An 11775-nucleotide genomic window follows, 5' to 3' on the forward strand; every position below is an offset into this window, starting at 1 on the left:
CATCTACAAATGAGTTGATGCCCTCTTCTGCCATGCAGGTGTACATGCAGATAGAGCACTCACATACATTAAGTAAATAAATATAATTGCGGAGACATAGCAATTAGAGAGCAGCTAACCTGGGCTACATAATGAAGAACTTGTCTGAGACAAACGAGAGACCTCCACACCCCCTGACTTCTTTCCTGTTCCTGTGGATATTCATCCTCTTGTTTAGAAGGCTCTCCTGGGGCTGGAGAGACAGCTCAGCAATCAAGGGCGCCTGCTGCTCTTGCAGAGGACCTGGGGTGGGCACTTAATGTTGCTGTCATGACCCTTGCATCATCTCTCCCTCCCTTGCTCTTTCCGTGGTACTGGCAGCTTCCTCATCTTACCCAATCCTGTAGGGGCAGGTCTGTAAGGTTCCTTCTTTGTTCTGTCCTCTGCACTTAGTAGTGACTGAATGCCACAGCACAGCGCTGCAGCTGCTTCTGGAATTGTGTCCCCTGAGGATCTGTCCCCCTCAGGAGGGATGGTGGAGCTCATATAGCCTTTGGCCTGAGCCCTTTACTGAGAGAAAAGGAGGCTGTTGCCAAGGACTCCAGGGGAGTGGATTCTGCTCTGGTCCAGACCCAAGGCACCCAGCCCTCCTGGAGACATTGTGTGAGCCGGGCTGGGCCTCCAGACACAGCCCCTGCTGCCCCACCCCAGCCAGGGTGGTGCTTGTGTGGGAAGGACTTTAAGTCCAGCTGCCAGACCCCTGATCAGGAGAGGCAGAGAGGGCTGGCCACCATGCACGGTTCCTGCAGCCCGTGGGTGATGTTGCCGCCGCCACTGCTCCTCCTGCTGCTGCTGATTGCCACTGGCCCCACCACAGCCCTCACAGAGGACGAGAAGCAAACTATGGTGGATCTTCACAACCAGTACCGTGCCCAGGTGTCCCCGCCAGCCTCAGATATGCTGCAGATGGTGAGTGTGGCTGGGGGCCACCTCCTGGGCCTGAAGGGTGCGAGGCAAGGCCTGCCACAGTCCTTCTCCTCGCCTCCCCGTGGGGATGCTCTGTCAAGACTCCTTCCTCTCTGGTCAGTGACAGAGTCCCTGGTGCTGTATAATGCACTGGTCCCCATTATCAGCCCCATCTTCTAGATGAGAAAACTGAGGCTCAGAGGGAACTTTGCTCAAGCTTAAGCCCTGGCTCCCCACACAGCAGTGGCCTCCTCCTCAACTCTTCTCAAGATGGGGTGTCCTGGAGGGAAGAGGAAGAGGCAGATGAGCCCAGAAAACACTGGAGGGGGAGGGAGCAAGCCTGAAGGACTTTGGGGCCCACAGTTTAGGTGCCCTTTCCAAAACCCGGTCTCGTTTGGGGCGCATCCTGTAACCATGTGGACTCTCTCAGTGTCTCGTCGGTAAAATGGGGTCACAAGCACACCCACACGCATGGGCTGACTCGCACACATGTAATACTACATGCGGTGAAATATAAAAAGCACATATATAACACACATACAAATTATCTACACAACAGTGAGAGGAATGCACAGACAGTGGAGGCCGAGGCTGGGTGCCGGTGGCCAATCTGGCGAAAAGAACATTTATTATCAGATGGCAGGGTGGAGGCAGGATGTCTGCTCTGGTTTCAGCTGATAAGAGTTAGAATCACTCCCATTCTGTCCTCTCTGAAGTCTGACTGGTCCACCCCACTCCCAGACACCCTCCAGTGGCCAGGAACCCCTGAGCTAAGGGCTAGGTCACACCTGGGAAATACAGCAGGGAACCAGGGATCCTGACATTTAGCTCTTAGCCTCAGCTTGTCCCCTGGGGCTTGGTGACTCTGTGGGGAGCCTTTTCCTGGTGGACAGTTAGGTACTGACATCCTTGCCCTTCAGGTCAGATTGGATGACTGTGGGAAATGATCACGGCACCACTCCTGTTGCCCTTGGCAACCAGGAACTGCAGACAAATTAGAAGCCTAGATACTAAGTAGCACTTCTACCTGCGGGGTGGTGGGGTGGTGGTGGTGGTGGTGGTGGTGGTCTCGCCACAGATGGAGCAAGCCCTGCTGCCCCTGGTGACTTTGCTCAGGGTGTCCCCCACCTGGTTAGCACCTGGTCGTTTAGCCCAATCTCTATCTCCACCCTCAGTCTGCCTACACAGTCTTCCCATGTCCCACAGGACCCAGTTACCTGTGGCACTGATTACAGTGGCCACACTCCCTGAGTGACTAACGAACTTGGGGTTCTTGGTTCTTGCTTTCATTCTGGCTTAGTGACCAGGACTACTGAAGGACAGAGTGGACAGACCTACTTCTAGGGAGAGAGGTTGCAACACCACAAACTGTAAGTCCCGCTGGGACTTCAGGCGTAGACTCAGCTTAGAGGTTAGAGCTGGGGCTACTTTGAGCTGGTCTTTCAATCATAACCATCTATTAAAAAGTACCCACTGGGGTGGGGATTTAGCTCAGTAGTAGAGCACTTGCCTAGCAAGCACAAGGCCCTGGGTTCAGTCCTCAGCTTCGGGGAGGTCCTCAGCTGGGGGGTGGGGGAGTACCCATAACACCCAGCACTGTGACAATGGAAATGATGTTACTACCTGTCCTAGAATGGAGCCTATCTGTCTATCCCGGGGTCCTGTGGATCACCCTAGACCCCCTGATCCCCATTTCTGCTCCCAACTGCCCACTGTTGTCAGAGTCTAGGGGACCACCCAGACCAGTGATTTGAAATAAAATGACCAAAGTGGGGCTAGCCAGGTGTTCCTCAAAACACCTGGCCAAGCAACTCAGAGGAGCTGAGTTCCCTCCCCAGAGGCTGTCCTCTTTCGTGCAGGCACTGTTAGGCGTGCACCTGCATTCGCACATACCTAAAAGTAAGTGCAGAATTAATTTTTTAAAATGACCAGAGAGAGAGAGAGAGAGAGAGAGAGAGAGAGAACATCTCATCAAGGCACAGCCCTGGTACTGTCCCCATTCAGGATCCCACGAGGGTTGCAGGAAGCTAAAGCACTGAGCGGGTGGGAAGTGGGCATGGTCACACAGTTCTCCCCGCAATGACACCCCAAGCTTCTGCTGCTGCTTTTGGTGGGGCTGTCAAGTTGGTGGAACAAGAGCCACAGCAGGCATCGGAGTTTAATGGGATCCAGGTCTTCCTCCTTAGTCCTTGGGGTCAGATGCCTTAAGTTCCCCTCTCATGCTGCACACTTGCTCCGTCTTCTCCCAGCCAAGGACAAGGAACCTCGGAGGCTCTCTAAGCAAAACTGCCCTTCGCAGGAGTCTCACCTGCGATGAGACAGAGAATCTGGAGTTGGGGTTTGACAGCGTTGTCTTAGGCAGGGCTCTGAGGAAATAAGGGACCTTCACAGAGACAGTTTCCTCGGAGCCATCGCAGTGAGGCAGGCAACAGCCCGGTGTTGATGCGCGGCTCCACCAACATTTCCCTGAACAGCTTCAGATGCCCAGGCAGTTCAATCAGCCCACTGTGCATCTCTGCCCCTCCCCACAGCTACGCAGGGCACACAAAAATCACAACTGACATCAACCCTCTGCCCCCACCCCCATGCCCTGTGAAGGGTGAGAGACGACCCCCCAGGGTCTGAGGTGGCACTCCCCCATCCCACTAAAACCCACGGGGAACAGATTCCGGGGACAAGCTCGGGGTCACTTGGCTTGGTGCGGCAAGCCCGTCTCGGGCCTACAGAGGATTCAAGACACCCCAGCATACTTTAACCACACTCACCTCCCTGTCTTGCCTCCCTTGCGTCCCTGCAGAGGTGGGATGACGAGCTGGCCGCCTTCGCCAAGGCCTACGCTCAGAAGTGCGTGTGGGGCCACAACAAAGAACGCGGGCGGCGCGGAGAGAACTTGTTTGCCATCACGGACGAGGGCATGGACGTGCCGCTGGCCGTGGGGAACTGGCACGAGGAGCATGAGTATTACAATTTCAGCACGGCCACCTGCGATCCGAACCAGATGTGCGGCCACTACACTCAGGTGACAGTCTGGGCAGGCGGGCGGGCAGAGGTGGGGCGGCGAGCTCTCTTGTGAGGCCTCCTAAGGCTGCCTAAGGGCTGAGAAATCAGGGTGTTGGGCTGGCCTCTGATTGTTGGATGAGCCTTGTGATGGACTGGGAACGGGGATGGGGGTGTTGGGTATGGCCACCTGCACGATCAAGTAGGGCCGGACTGGGCACATGCGTGGAAAGGGTCTGGATCTCGTTTACTAGGGAGAGGGCTCCCGGCGTTCTGATAAGCCGCGTGAGTGCGTGGTTTGGACAGGACCTTGAGATGAGGGGTGGGTCCACGTGCACCTTGGGCGGAGCCTGGCTGGGCCCTTCTGGTGTTGGGTGGAGCCACCTGGTCCCAGGGCGGGGCCGGAGGGCTCTCCAGATGGGTGGAGTCACGTGCTGGGCCAGGTGGAATGTTTGTGACCTCTTGGCTCCACTCAGAGCAGCCTCGCTTTAAACCGGTCCTCTCCCTTACAGTATCCCTTAATAATCTACACAGCAGTTAGCGCGCAGTCAGCGGCCATAAACTGTCGTTTTCATCTTCTCAAAAAGGCACATCTTTTGAAAACCCAGGTCACCCATTTTATCCAGCTGAGAACGCAGGTGTCACAGCGCCTATATACCGAATGCAAAGATTGTCCTGGGTGACCGAGGACTCTGAGTGGTGCAAAGCTTTTGCCTCAGCCGCAGAGGCCTCTCCCCGCTCACCTCGCCTTTCCTACCAGTGTCGCTCTTGGCACTTCCCTTTGTAATTTGCTGTTTCTAATCTGCCAAATTGATGACGCAAATAGACAAATTTAATTCATTTTTGCATTAGAAAAAAAATAAACTGTGTTTCAGACGGCGGGCCTCAGCCAGGCTTGGTGGCCCAGGCCTTTAATCCCAATTTGGGAGGCAGAGGTAGGCGGATTTCTGAGTTCAAGGCCAGCCTGGTCTACAAAGTGAGTTCCAGAACAGCCAGGGCTACAGAGAAACCCTGTCTCGAAAAGAAAAAAGAAAACAACAACAACAAAAAACCAAGAAGGCAGGCCAGATGGCCCAGTGGGTAAAGGCAAACGCCACCAAGCCTGACAGAGTAGGATCCCCTCGACCCCAATTAAAAAAAAAATGTTTTGCCGGGCAGTGGTGGCACACGCCTTTAATCCCAACACTTGGGAGGCAGAGGCAGGCAGATTTCTGAGTTCAAGGCCAGCCTGGTCTACAGAGTGAGTTCCAGGACAGCCAGGGCTACACAGAGAAACCCTATCTTGAAAAACCAAAAAAAAAAAAAAGTTTCTAAAAACACTGTGTAGGCAGAAAGCCTACTTTCTCACTGGAGAAAGGTTTCTGGAACCTTCTGACAGTGTTTCTGGCCTCTCTTAGATAACCTTGGCTTACCACTCAGTTCCGGATGCTTCTGCAAAGTTCAGTCTTGGGGAGTGACGCTAGCCTTAGTTTTAAAGGGACTGTTTTCTCTTCCCAATGCTGATTGTACAACCGATTACACCAGAAACCAAAAGGGGGGGGGGGATCAACAGTCCCCTCCCATTTCCAGTGCCTTTTTGAGCTGGTATTTTTAGCCCTAATCTTAAGGAAATACAATCACCCACCCAAGCTGGGAAGTTGAAGGTCCCAGCACCCTCCCTGCCGGGACATCCCAGCCCACCCTCACCCAAGATACTGGTGACTGACCAAGATATCTGACTTGGTGACCAGCTGACTGACCAAGATATCTGTGGCTCCTTCCTAAGCTGGGAGCCATTTCTATCCCAAACTCACCTGCTCAAACAGGAATCCAAGGAGCCATAGCTATTGCGAGCAGGACTCCCTGACAACCTGAGCTAGAAATTCAGGAAGACATGGCATCTGCACCCTGAGATCTGCCTGCTTCTGCCCGGAGTGCTGAGATTAACAGAGTTGGTTTTTTGAATTTAGGAAGAAATTATTCTAGCAGCCAGGCTGATCCCCAAAAGAGGCAGAACAAAGGTTAGCTAAATTGTTAGTTGGAATGGGGAACCTTTCAAAATAACTCCTCCTTGGATTTTCCTTGTGGCTGAATGAAGATCTCCACTATCTCTGATCCTTTGCATAGGCCCCCTGTTTAAAACCTTGTTTGGGTGCTGGAGAGATGGCTCAGTGATTAAGAGCATTGACTGCTTTTCCAGAGGCCCTGAGTTCAATTCCCAGCAACTACATGGTGGCTTACAACCATTTGTATTGGGATCCAATGCCCTCTTCTGGTGTGTCTGAAGACAGCTACAGTGTACTCATATACATGAAAAAATCCTTTTGTTGTTGGTAGTGGTAGTGATGATTTTGAATGATTGGTTGTTGGGAATTGAACTCAGGACATCTGGAAGAACAGTCAGTGCTCTCAACTGCTGAGCCATCTCTCCAGCCCCGAATAAATAATTCTTTAAAAACAACAACAACAAAACTTGTTTAAAGGGATCAAGCTGGTCGGAGGTGGCACACACCTCTAATCCCAGCACTTGGGAGGCAGAGGCGAGCGGATTCTGAGTTTGAGGCCAGCCTGGTCTACAGAGTGAGTTCCAGGATAGTCAGGACTATACAGAGAAACCCTGTCTCGAAAAACCAAAACCGTTTGGAGCTGAGACAAAAGGATGGACCATCTAGAGACTGCCATATCCAGGGATCCATCCCATAATTAGCCTCCAAACGATGACACCATTGCATACACTAGCAAGTGTTTGCTGAAAGGACCCTGATATAGCTGTCTCTTGTGAGACTAGGCCGGGGCCTAGCAAACACATAAGTGGATGCTCACAGTCAGCTATTGGATGGATCACAGGGCCCCTGATGGAGAAGCTAGAGAAAGTATCCAAGGAGCTAAAGAGATCTGCAACCCTATAGGTGGAACAACATTATGAACTAACCAGTACCCCAGAGCTTTTGACTCTAGCTGCATATGTATCAAAAGATGGCCTAGTCGGCCATCACTGAAAAGAGAGGCCCATTGGACACGCAAACTTTATATGCCCCAGTACAGGGGAACGCCAGGGCCAAAAAGTGGGAATGGGTGGGTAGGGGAGTGGGGGGGGGGAGGATTTGGGGGACTTTTGGGATAGCATTGGAAATGTAATTGAGGAAAATACGTAATAAAAAAAAATATGTACTTTTGAAATTTAAATAAATAAATAAATAAAATAAAGTTGCAAACTTAAAAAGAAAAAAGAAAAACCAAAACCAAACAAAACCAACCAACCGAATAACCAAAAAACCCTAAATATCTCTAGAAAGAGGTCACAGGAGAGTGGCCAGGGTATATCTGAGGCTTGAGGCTGAGGGAAGACTCAAATAAGCCTGGTGAGTTCTCTATTTGGCAGAGAGGGTAGACACTGTTGTCATCTGCCTCTAACCCCCAGCAGTTTTGGCCTGCCGCTATAGGATCCCGCGGGGACAGACAATGTTACACAGCCCGGGGCTAACCTGCTAGGTTTTCCCTCATTTAGGTAGTGTGGAGCAAGACTGAGAGAATTGGCTGTGGCTCCCACTTCTGCGAGACGCTCCAGGGAGTGGAAGAAGCTAACATCCATTTGCTGGTGTGCAACTATGAGCCTCCGTAAGTGCTGAGCGGCCAGAGGCGTAGGGCAGGATGGAACTGGGCACAGCTCAATGAAGCTGTGGGCTGCTGATGTGGGCCCTGTCCCTTCTGGCAGCTGTGATGGACCCAGAAGGGGCCTAATTTGGTTAGCCTGAGAAGGGGAGGGAGAAAGCCCGTGATCCCCGGGAAGCAACTTGTGGGGGACAGCATCCCCGTGGGCTCCTGTGGACGGACCTGCCGTGCGTCTGGGGAAGGTGAGGATCGGTAGGAAGGCCCGGGCCTTTCCTGCAGCAATGCCTTCTCATTTAGGGGGAACGTGAAGGGCCGTAAGCCCTACCAGGAGGGGACTCCTTGCTCCCAGTGCCCTCTTGGCTACAGCTGTGAGAACTCTCTCTGTGGTGAGTAGCAGGCGAGAGCTGAGATGGGGTGGGGTCTCCCCCACCCCACACCGGGCCTGGGTGATTTAGCATCTCAGGACTCTCGCCCTGAGAAGCAGGAGAGGGGCCTACGGGATGTGATGGTGGACACCCTCTGTGACTTTCTGCCTTCCTTGCACAGCCGCCTTGGCGACTCGTTAACTCCAAGTGACAGATTCCATCCTTAAGTCCCTACAGAGAGTTGGGATCCGGAGGCGCTGGAGTGCCGTGCGAAGGGCCCGTGGCCGGGCGGGAAGGTCCCGGTGGTGGGCGAATGGGCGGGGCCTGCTAGGCAGTCCTCTAAGCGGAGTTTGGGCAGGGCGGTGGGTGGAGGAGTTAGTCTTGTCAATGACAAGAAGTTACATTACCAGAGGGACACACCCGCTGCAGAGGAGTATGGCTCGCGCATCCGGGTGGGATATCGTGCGGCCGGGTGGGGTCCGCTAATGCTTGGCCTTGCCAAACAGAGCCCATGAGAAACCCGGAAAAGGCGCAGGATTCGCCTCCAAGGGTGACCGAGGTCCCTTCCACCCGCGCAACTGAAGCCCCAAGCTCCAGGGAAACCGGTACTCCATCCCTAGCAACCTCTGAGACTCTACATTTCTCGGTAACAAAGGTCTCGGACTCCCTGGCAACCGAGTCCTCACCTGCAGTAGAAACAAAGGCACCATCTTCCTTAGCAACCGAAGGCCCCTCCTCCATGGCAACAGAGGCTCAGGCTTTTGTAACTGAGGTCCCCTTGGTTTCTGCAAGGCACATGCAGCCCTCGGTGGATGAAGGGCCAGTTAACTTCCTCACATCAACACATATCCCTGTCCCCAAATCTATGGACGAAGAAGCCAGCAAGTCGAGCGCAACCTCCGTGAGCCCAAAGAAATCGCTGTACCCCAAGATGTCCCTGACAGAGTCAGGAGAGTCCGTACCCCAAATCCAGGAGGAGGCTGAACCCAAGGACGAGTTGTCTGAGCCCGAGGCCATATTGCCCGAGGCAGAGGCCGCACCGACTGAGGCAGAGGTCGAGTTGCGGGAGCCCGAGGCTGAGTCTCCCAAGGCCGAGTCGCCAGAGGCAGAGGCTGAGTCGCCTCTTTCCAGTGAGGCTTTGGTCCCAGTTCTTCCAGCCCAGGAGCGTGGTGGGCAGAAGGCCTCACTGGAACACTCTGGCCACCCTGCCTCCCCATCCCTGCCCACCTTCCCTAGTGCTTCGGGTAATGCCACAGGTGGGCGCACCCTGGCCCTACAATCATCCTGGACAGGTAAGGCCCAAAGTCCGCATTTTCCTTCCTGGCTCCAGAATGCTGGTACCCTGTGCTGGCACCTGGAACCAGTGGTTGGGGCATGGTAAAGCATGCGCCGTCTGGAAAATGCTTCCTCCCTGGCTGCCGCCCGCACCTTGCATGGAGTGAGTGGAGAGTCTGGGCTGTTTTCAAGCTGAAGTACAGCCCCCTTCCTTTCTGCAGGTGCTGAGAACCCCGAAAAGGCCGACTGGGATTTGAAGAATTCTGCTCACGTGTGGGGACCTTTCCTGGGACTGCTGCTGCCTTCCCTGCTGCTGTTGGCTGGCATGGTCTGAGGGGGACACCCAAAGGCCTGGTGAGGAGACTGGCCTCATGCCCATTCTGGAATCTCTTTCCAAGCCAGAGCTTCTGGAGCAGGTCATGCTCCCCCGGCCACCCGTGCCCTCCCCTCTCCTCTCTGCCACCCAGTGCCAGCCCGAAACGCTAAACGCGCCTCCCCCAGCGCTTCTTCCTTCACGAGGGTGGTGATGTACCTGTTGTTCTGAGCTGTGTTCTACTGGCCACATGTACCTAGTTTCTTAAGGACAGAGGATCTTAGCCTCCTCAGGAACTTGGCTCTTCTAGTCCCCTGAGCGCTTTCTTTCTTTCTTTTTTTTTTCGTTTCTGTTTTTTTCTTTTCTTTTTTGTTTTTTTGAGACAGGGTTTCCCTGTGTAACCCTGGCTGTCCTGGAACTCACTTTGTAGACCAGGCTGACCTCGAACTCAGAAATCTGCCTGCCTCTGCCTCCTGAGTGCTGGGAGCATGTGCGCCACCACGCCCGGCTTCCCTGAGCTCTTTCTTGAGCCATCTGAGTGAGGCAAGGAATATCTGAAGTGCCTGCTGCCTTCCCAGGGAGAAGAGGTCAGCTGATCAACTGCTGTGTCCTATCCTATCGCTCAAACAAGATACCACCGCCTGGCCAAAGCCCGTCTGGAAGGGAAAGGCTGTGTGGTCCAGCCCATCAGTAACTGCACACCAGGGCCCTCCCTTGCCCTTTACAGTGGAGTTCTACAGAGGACATGATTCTGGGGATACTTGTCTGCTTCCCAGGGGATGGAGGGGTGGGGTGGGGGAGGGGCTGTCTGCCTGCAGGCTCTAGGGCTCCCCATCTCTGAGTGCCCATGTAGCTTGGACAGCAGACCCTGAGGGCAGGTGAAGAACAAGCCCCAACGAAGTGGGGTTCTGTGGGTGGGGAGACAGGGAATGGAGGCAGCCTTGACTCCTGAATAAAGCCTGTCTGAGAGCCTGTCTCAGTGCTTTGCATGAGGTAGGGTGGGTGTTGTGAGAAAGCTGGTCTGCCCACCCATGCAACTCTTCTGTCTTCTTTCTTCCTCTTTCCCCACTACCCTCCAACTCTCTGAGCCATCCCATTCCTTCTGGTAACTTCCACTCCACCCAAGCCAAGCCACAGGTTGCCTTGCAGGAAGAAGAGCAGAAGGAAGGACCAAAAGTTATCAGTGGGGTTTACCCCTATGGCTTTGGGGATTGAGACATTTTCCACAAGGGGACTGATGCTCAGGCCTGTCCTGGTCACAAGTTTCAACTTGGCAAGGTTTTGGGCAACTTAGGTGCTTTGAAGGAGCCCTGAGACAGAGCTCCGAGGCCCAGAAACCTCTCTGGGGATCAGAATGGAGTGGTCCAGAAGTTCTGTGTGGTCAGGAACACAAGGGACAGGAAGTAAGAGGGGCTAGGAAGGAGTCTTGGCCAGGCTAGTACAGCATGGCTACTTCTCTCAATAAAGACCCAGAAGTCACCCATTGATCTATGTGTCTGGGGCCAATGTGACAGCTCATGGGTAAAAGCACACAGCCCTCCATCCTCCATTCATGTGTAACAGTACACAAGTACCGTGTTCCCATCATCTTTATTTGAGTGTATTTGTTGTTGTTGTTGTTTTTTTTTGTTTGTTTTTGTTTTTTCTGAGATCAGGTCTCTGTGTAGCTCTGGCTGTCCTGGAATGCTATCTGTAGACCAGGCTAGCCTCGAACTCAGAGATCCACCACACCTGGCTGGAAAAAACCTGAAGCCTACAACTCAGAGTTCTGGATATGTATTTATTTAGTGTCTGTGTGGGTGGGGGGTGCATGCAGAGGTCAGAGGGCAAGCCTGCTGGGATAGCTCCCCCCCCCCCATGCACTTTGTCAGGCTTGGTGGTTACTGAGCCAATTGGCCGACCCTAGCTTGACATTGTTTAGTATACTCATTGGGGGACTGTGTAGCTCTGCTAGTACTAAGAGGGGACTTTTTCATTACCTTACCATAGAAGCACCTTACCCACTATTGCCTGCTTTTCCCACCCCCTTCAGCCTAAAACAACTGCTGACCTATTTTCCATCTGTACGCACCTTTCCTATTCCTTCCGTTTTTTGGGGGGTGGGGGGACTCATGCTCTCGTGGAGACTGGAGAACCTCCTCTCCCCTCACCATATGGGTCAGGCTCGGTAACAAACACCTTCACCCGCTGAGCCATTTCATGGGCCTGCACTTGCTGGTCTTTGACTTTCATTTAAGTCCTCCACAAATATGTTTTGTGACTACCTAACATCTCTTCAAGGTCCACCCA

The 11775-nt window shown here is 53.4% G+C and overlaps 1 protein-coding gene and 1 long non-coding RNA gene across 5 annotated transcripts; one reads left to right on the forward strand and one right to left on the reverse strand.

Annotated features, from left to right (window-relative positions):
• Nucleotides 1-352: 352 nt before the first annotated feature.
• Pi16 (peptidase inhibitor 16) lies at nucleotides 353-10460 on the forward strand. Of its 3 annotated transcripts, NM_023734.3 has the most exons (7): nucleotides 439-948; nucleotides 3743-3964; nucleotides 7430-7539; nucleotides 7831-7919; nucleotides 8405-9190; nucleotides 9395-9527; nucleotides 10065-10459. In NM_023734.3, the coding sequence occupies exons 1-6, from the start codon at nucleotides 772-774 to the stop codon at nucleotides 9505-9507; spliced, it is 1497 nt and encodes a 498-aa protein (NP_076223.3). In that variant the 5' UTR covers nucleotides 439-771; the 3' UTR covers nucleotides 9508-9527; nucleotides 10065-10459. The 3 variants fall into 3 exon arrangements, with proteins under 3 accessions (XP_006525077.1, XP_006525078.1, NP_076223.3); XM_006525014.1 differs by lacking the exon at nucleotides 8405-9190 and having other exon boundaries at nucleotides 353-948; nucleotides 10065-10460; XM_006525015.4 differs by lacking the exons at nucleotides 9395-9527; nucleotides 10065-10459 and having other exon boundaries at nucleotides 353-948; nucleotides 8080-8600.
• Nucleotides 1341-8475, reverse strand: Gm46603. Of its 2 annotated transcripts, XR_003952339.1 has the most exons (4): nucleotides 8306-8475; nucleotides 7407-7672; nucleotides 3711-4041; nucleotides 1341-3253 (listed from the first exon to the last, which is right to left on the reverse strand). It is a non-coding gene; the product is annotated as a predicted gene, 46603 (long non-coding RNA). The 2 variants fall into 2 exon arrangements; XR_001782217.2 differs by lacking the exon at nucleotides 7407-7672 and having other exon boundaries at nucleotides 1345-3253.
• Nucleotides 10461-11775: the final 1315 nt, after the last annotated feature.

This window comes from Mus musculus, chromosome 17 (assembly GCF_000001635.26).
Source record: "Mus musculus strain C57BL/6J chromosome 17, GRCm38.p6 C57BL/6J".
NCBI lineage: Eukaryota > Metazoa > Chordata > Mammalia > Rodentia > Muridae > Mus > Mus musculus.

Excerpts from the sequence above, each read along its gene's own strand:
- Pi16 (NM_023734.3), top strand. The coding sequence starts at position 772 with ATGCACGGTTCCTGCAGCCCGTGGGTGATGTTGCCGCCGCCACTGCTC. Across the intron at positions 949-3,742 it reads CCTCAGATATGCTGCAGATG|AGGTGGGATGACGAGCTGGC; the intron begins GTGAGTGTGGCT and ends GCGTCCCTGCAG. Across the intron at positions 7,540-7,830 it reads GTGTGCAACTATGAGCCTCC|GGGGAACGTGAAGGGCCGTA; the intron begins GTAAGTGCTGAG and ends CTTCTCATTTAG.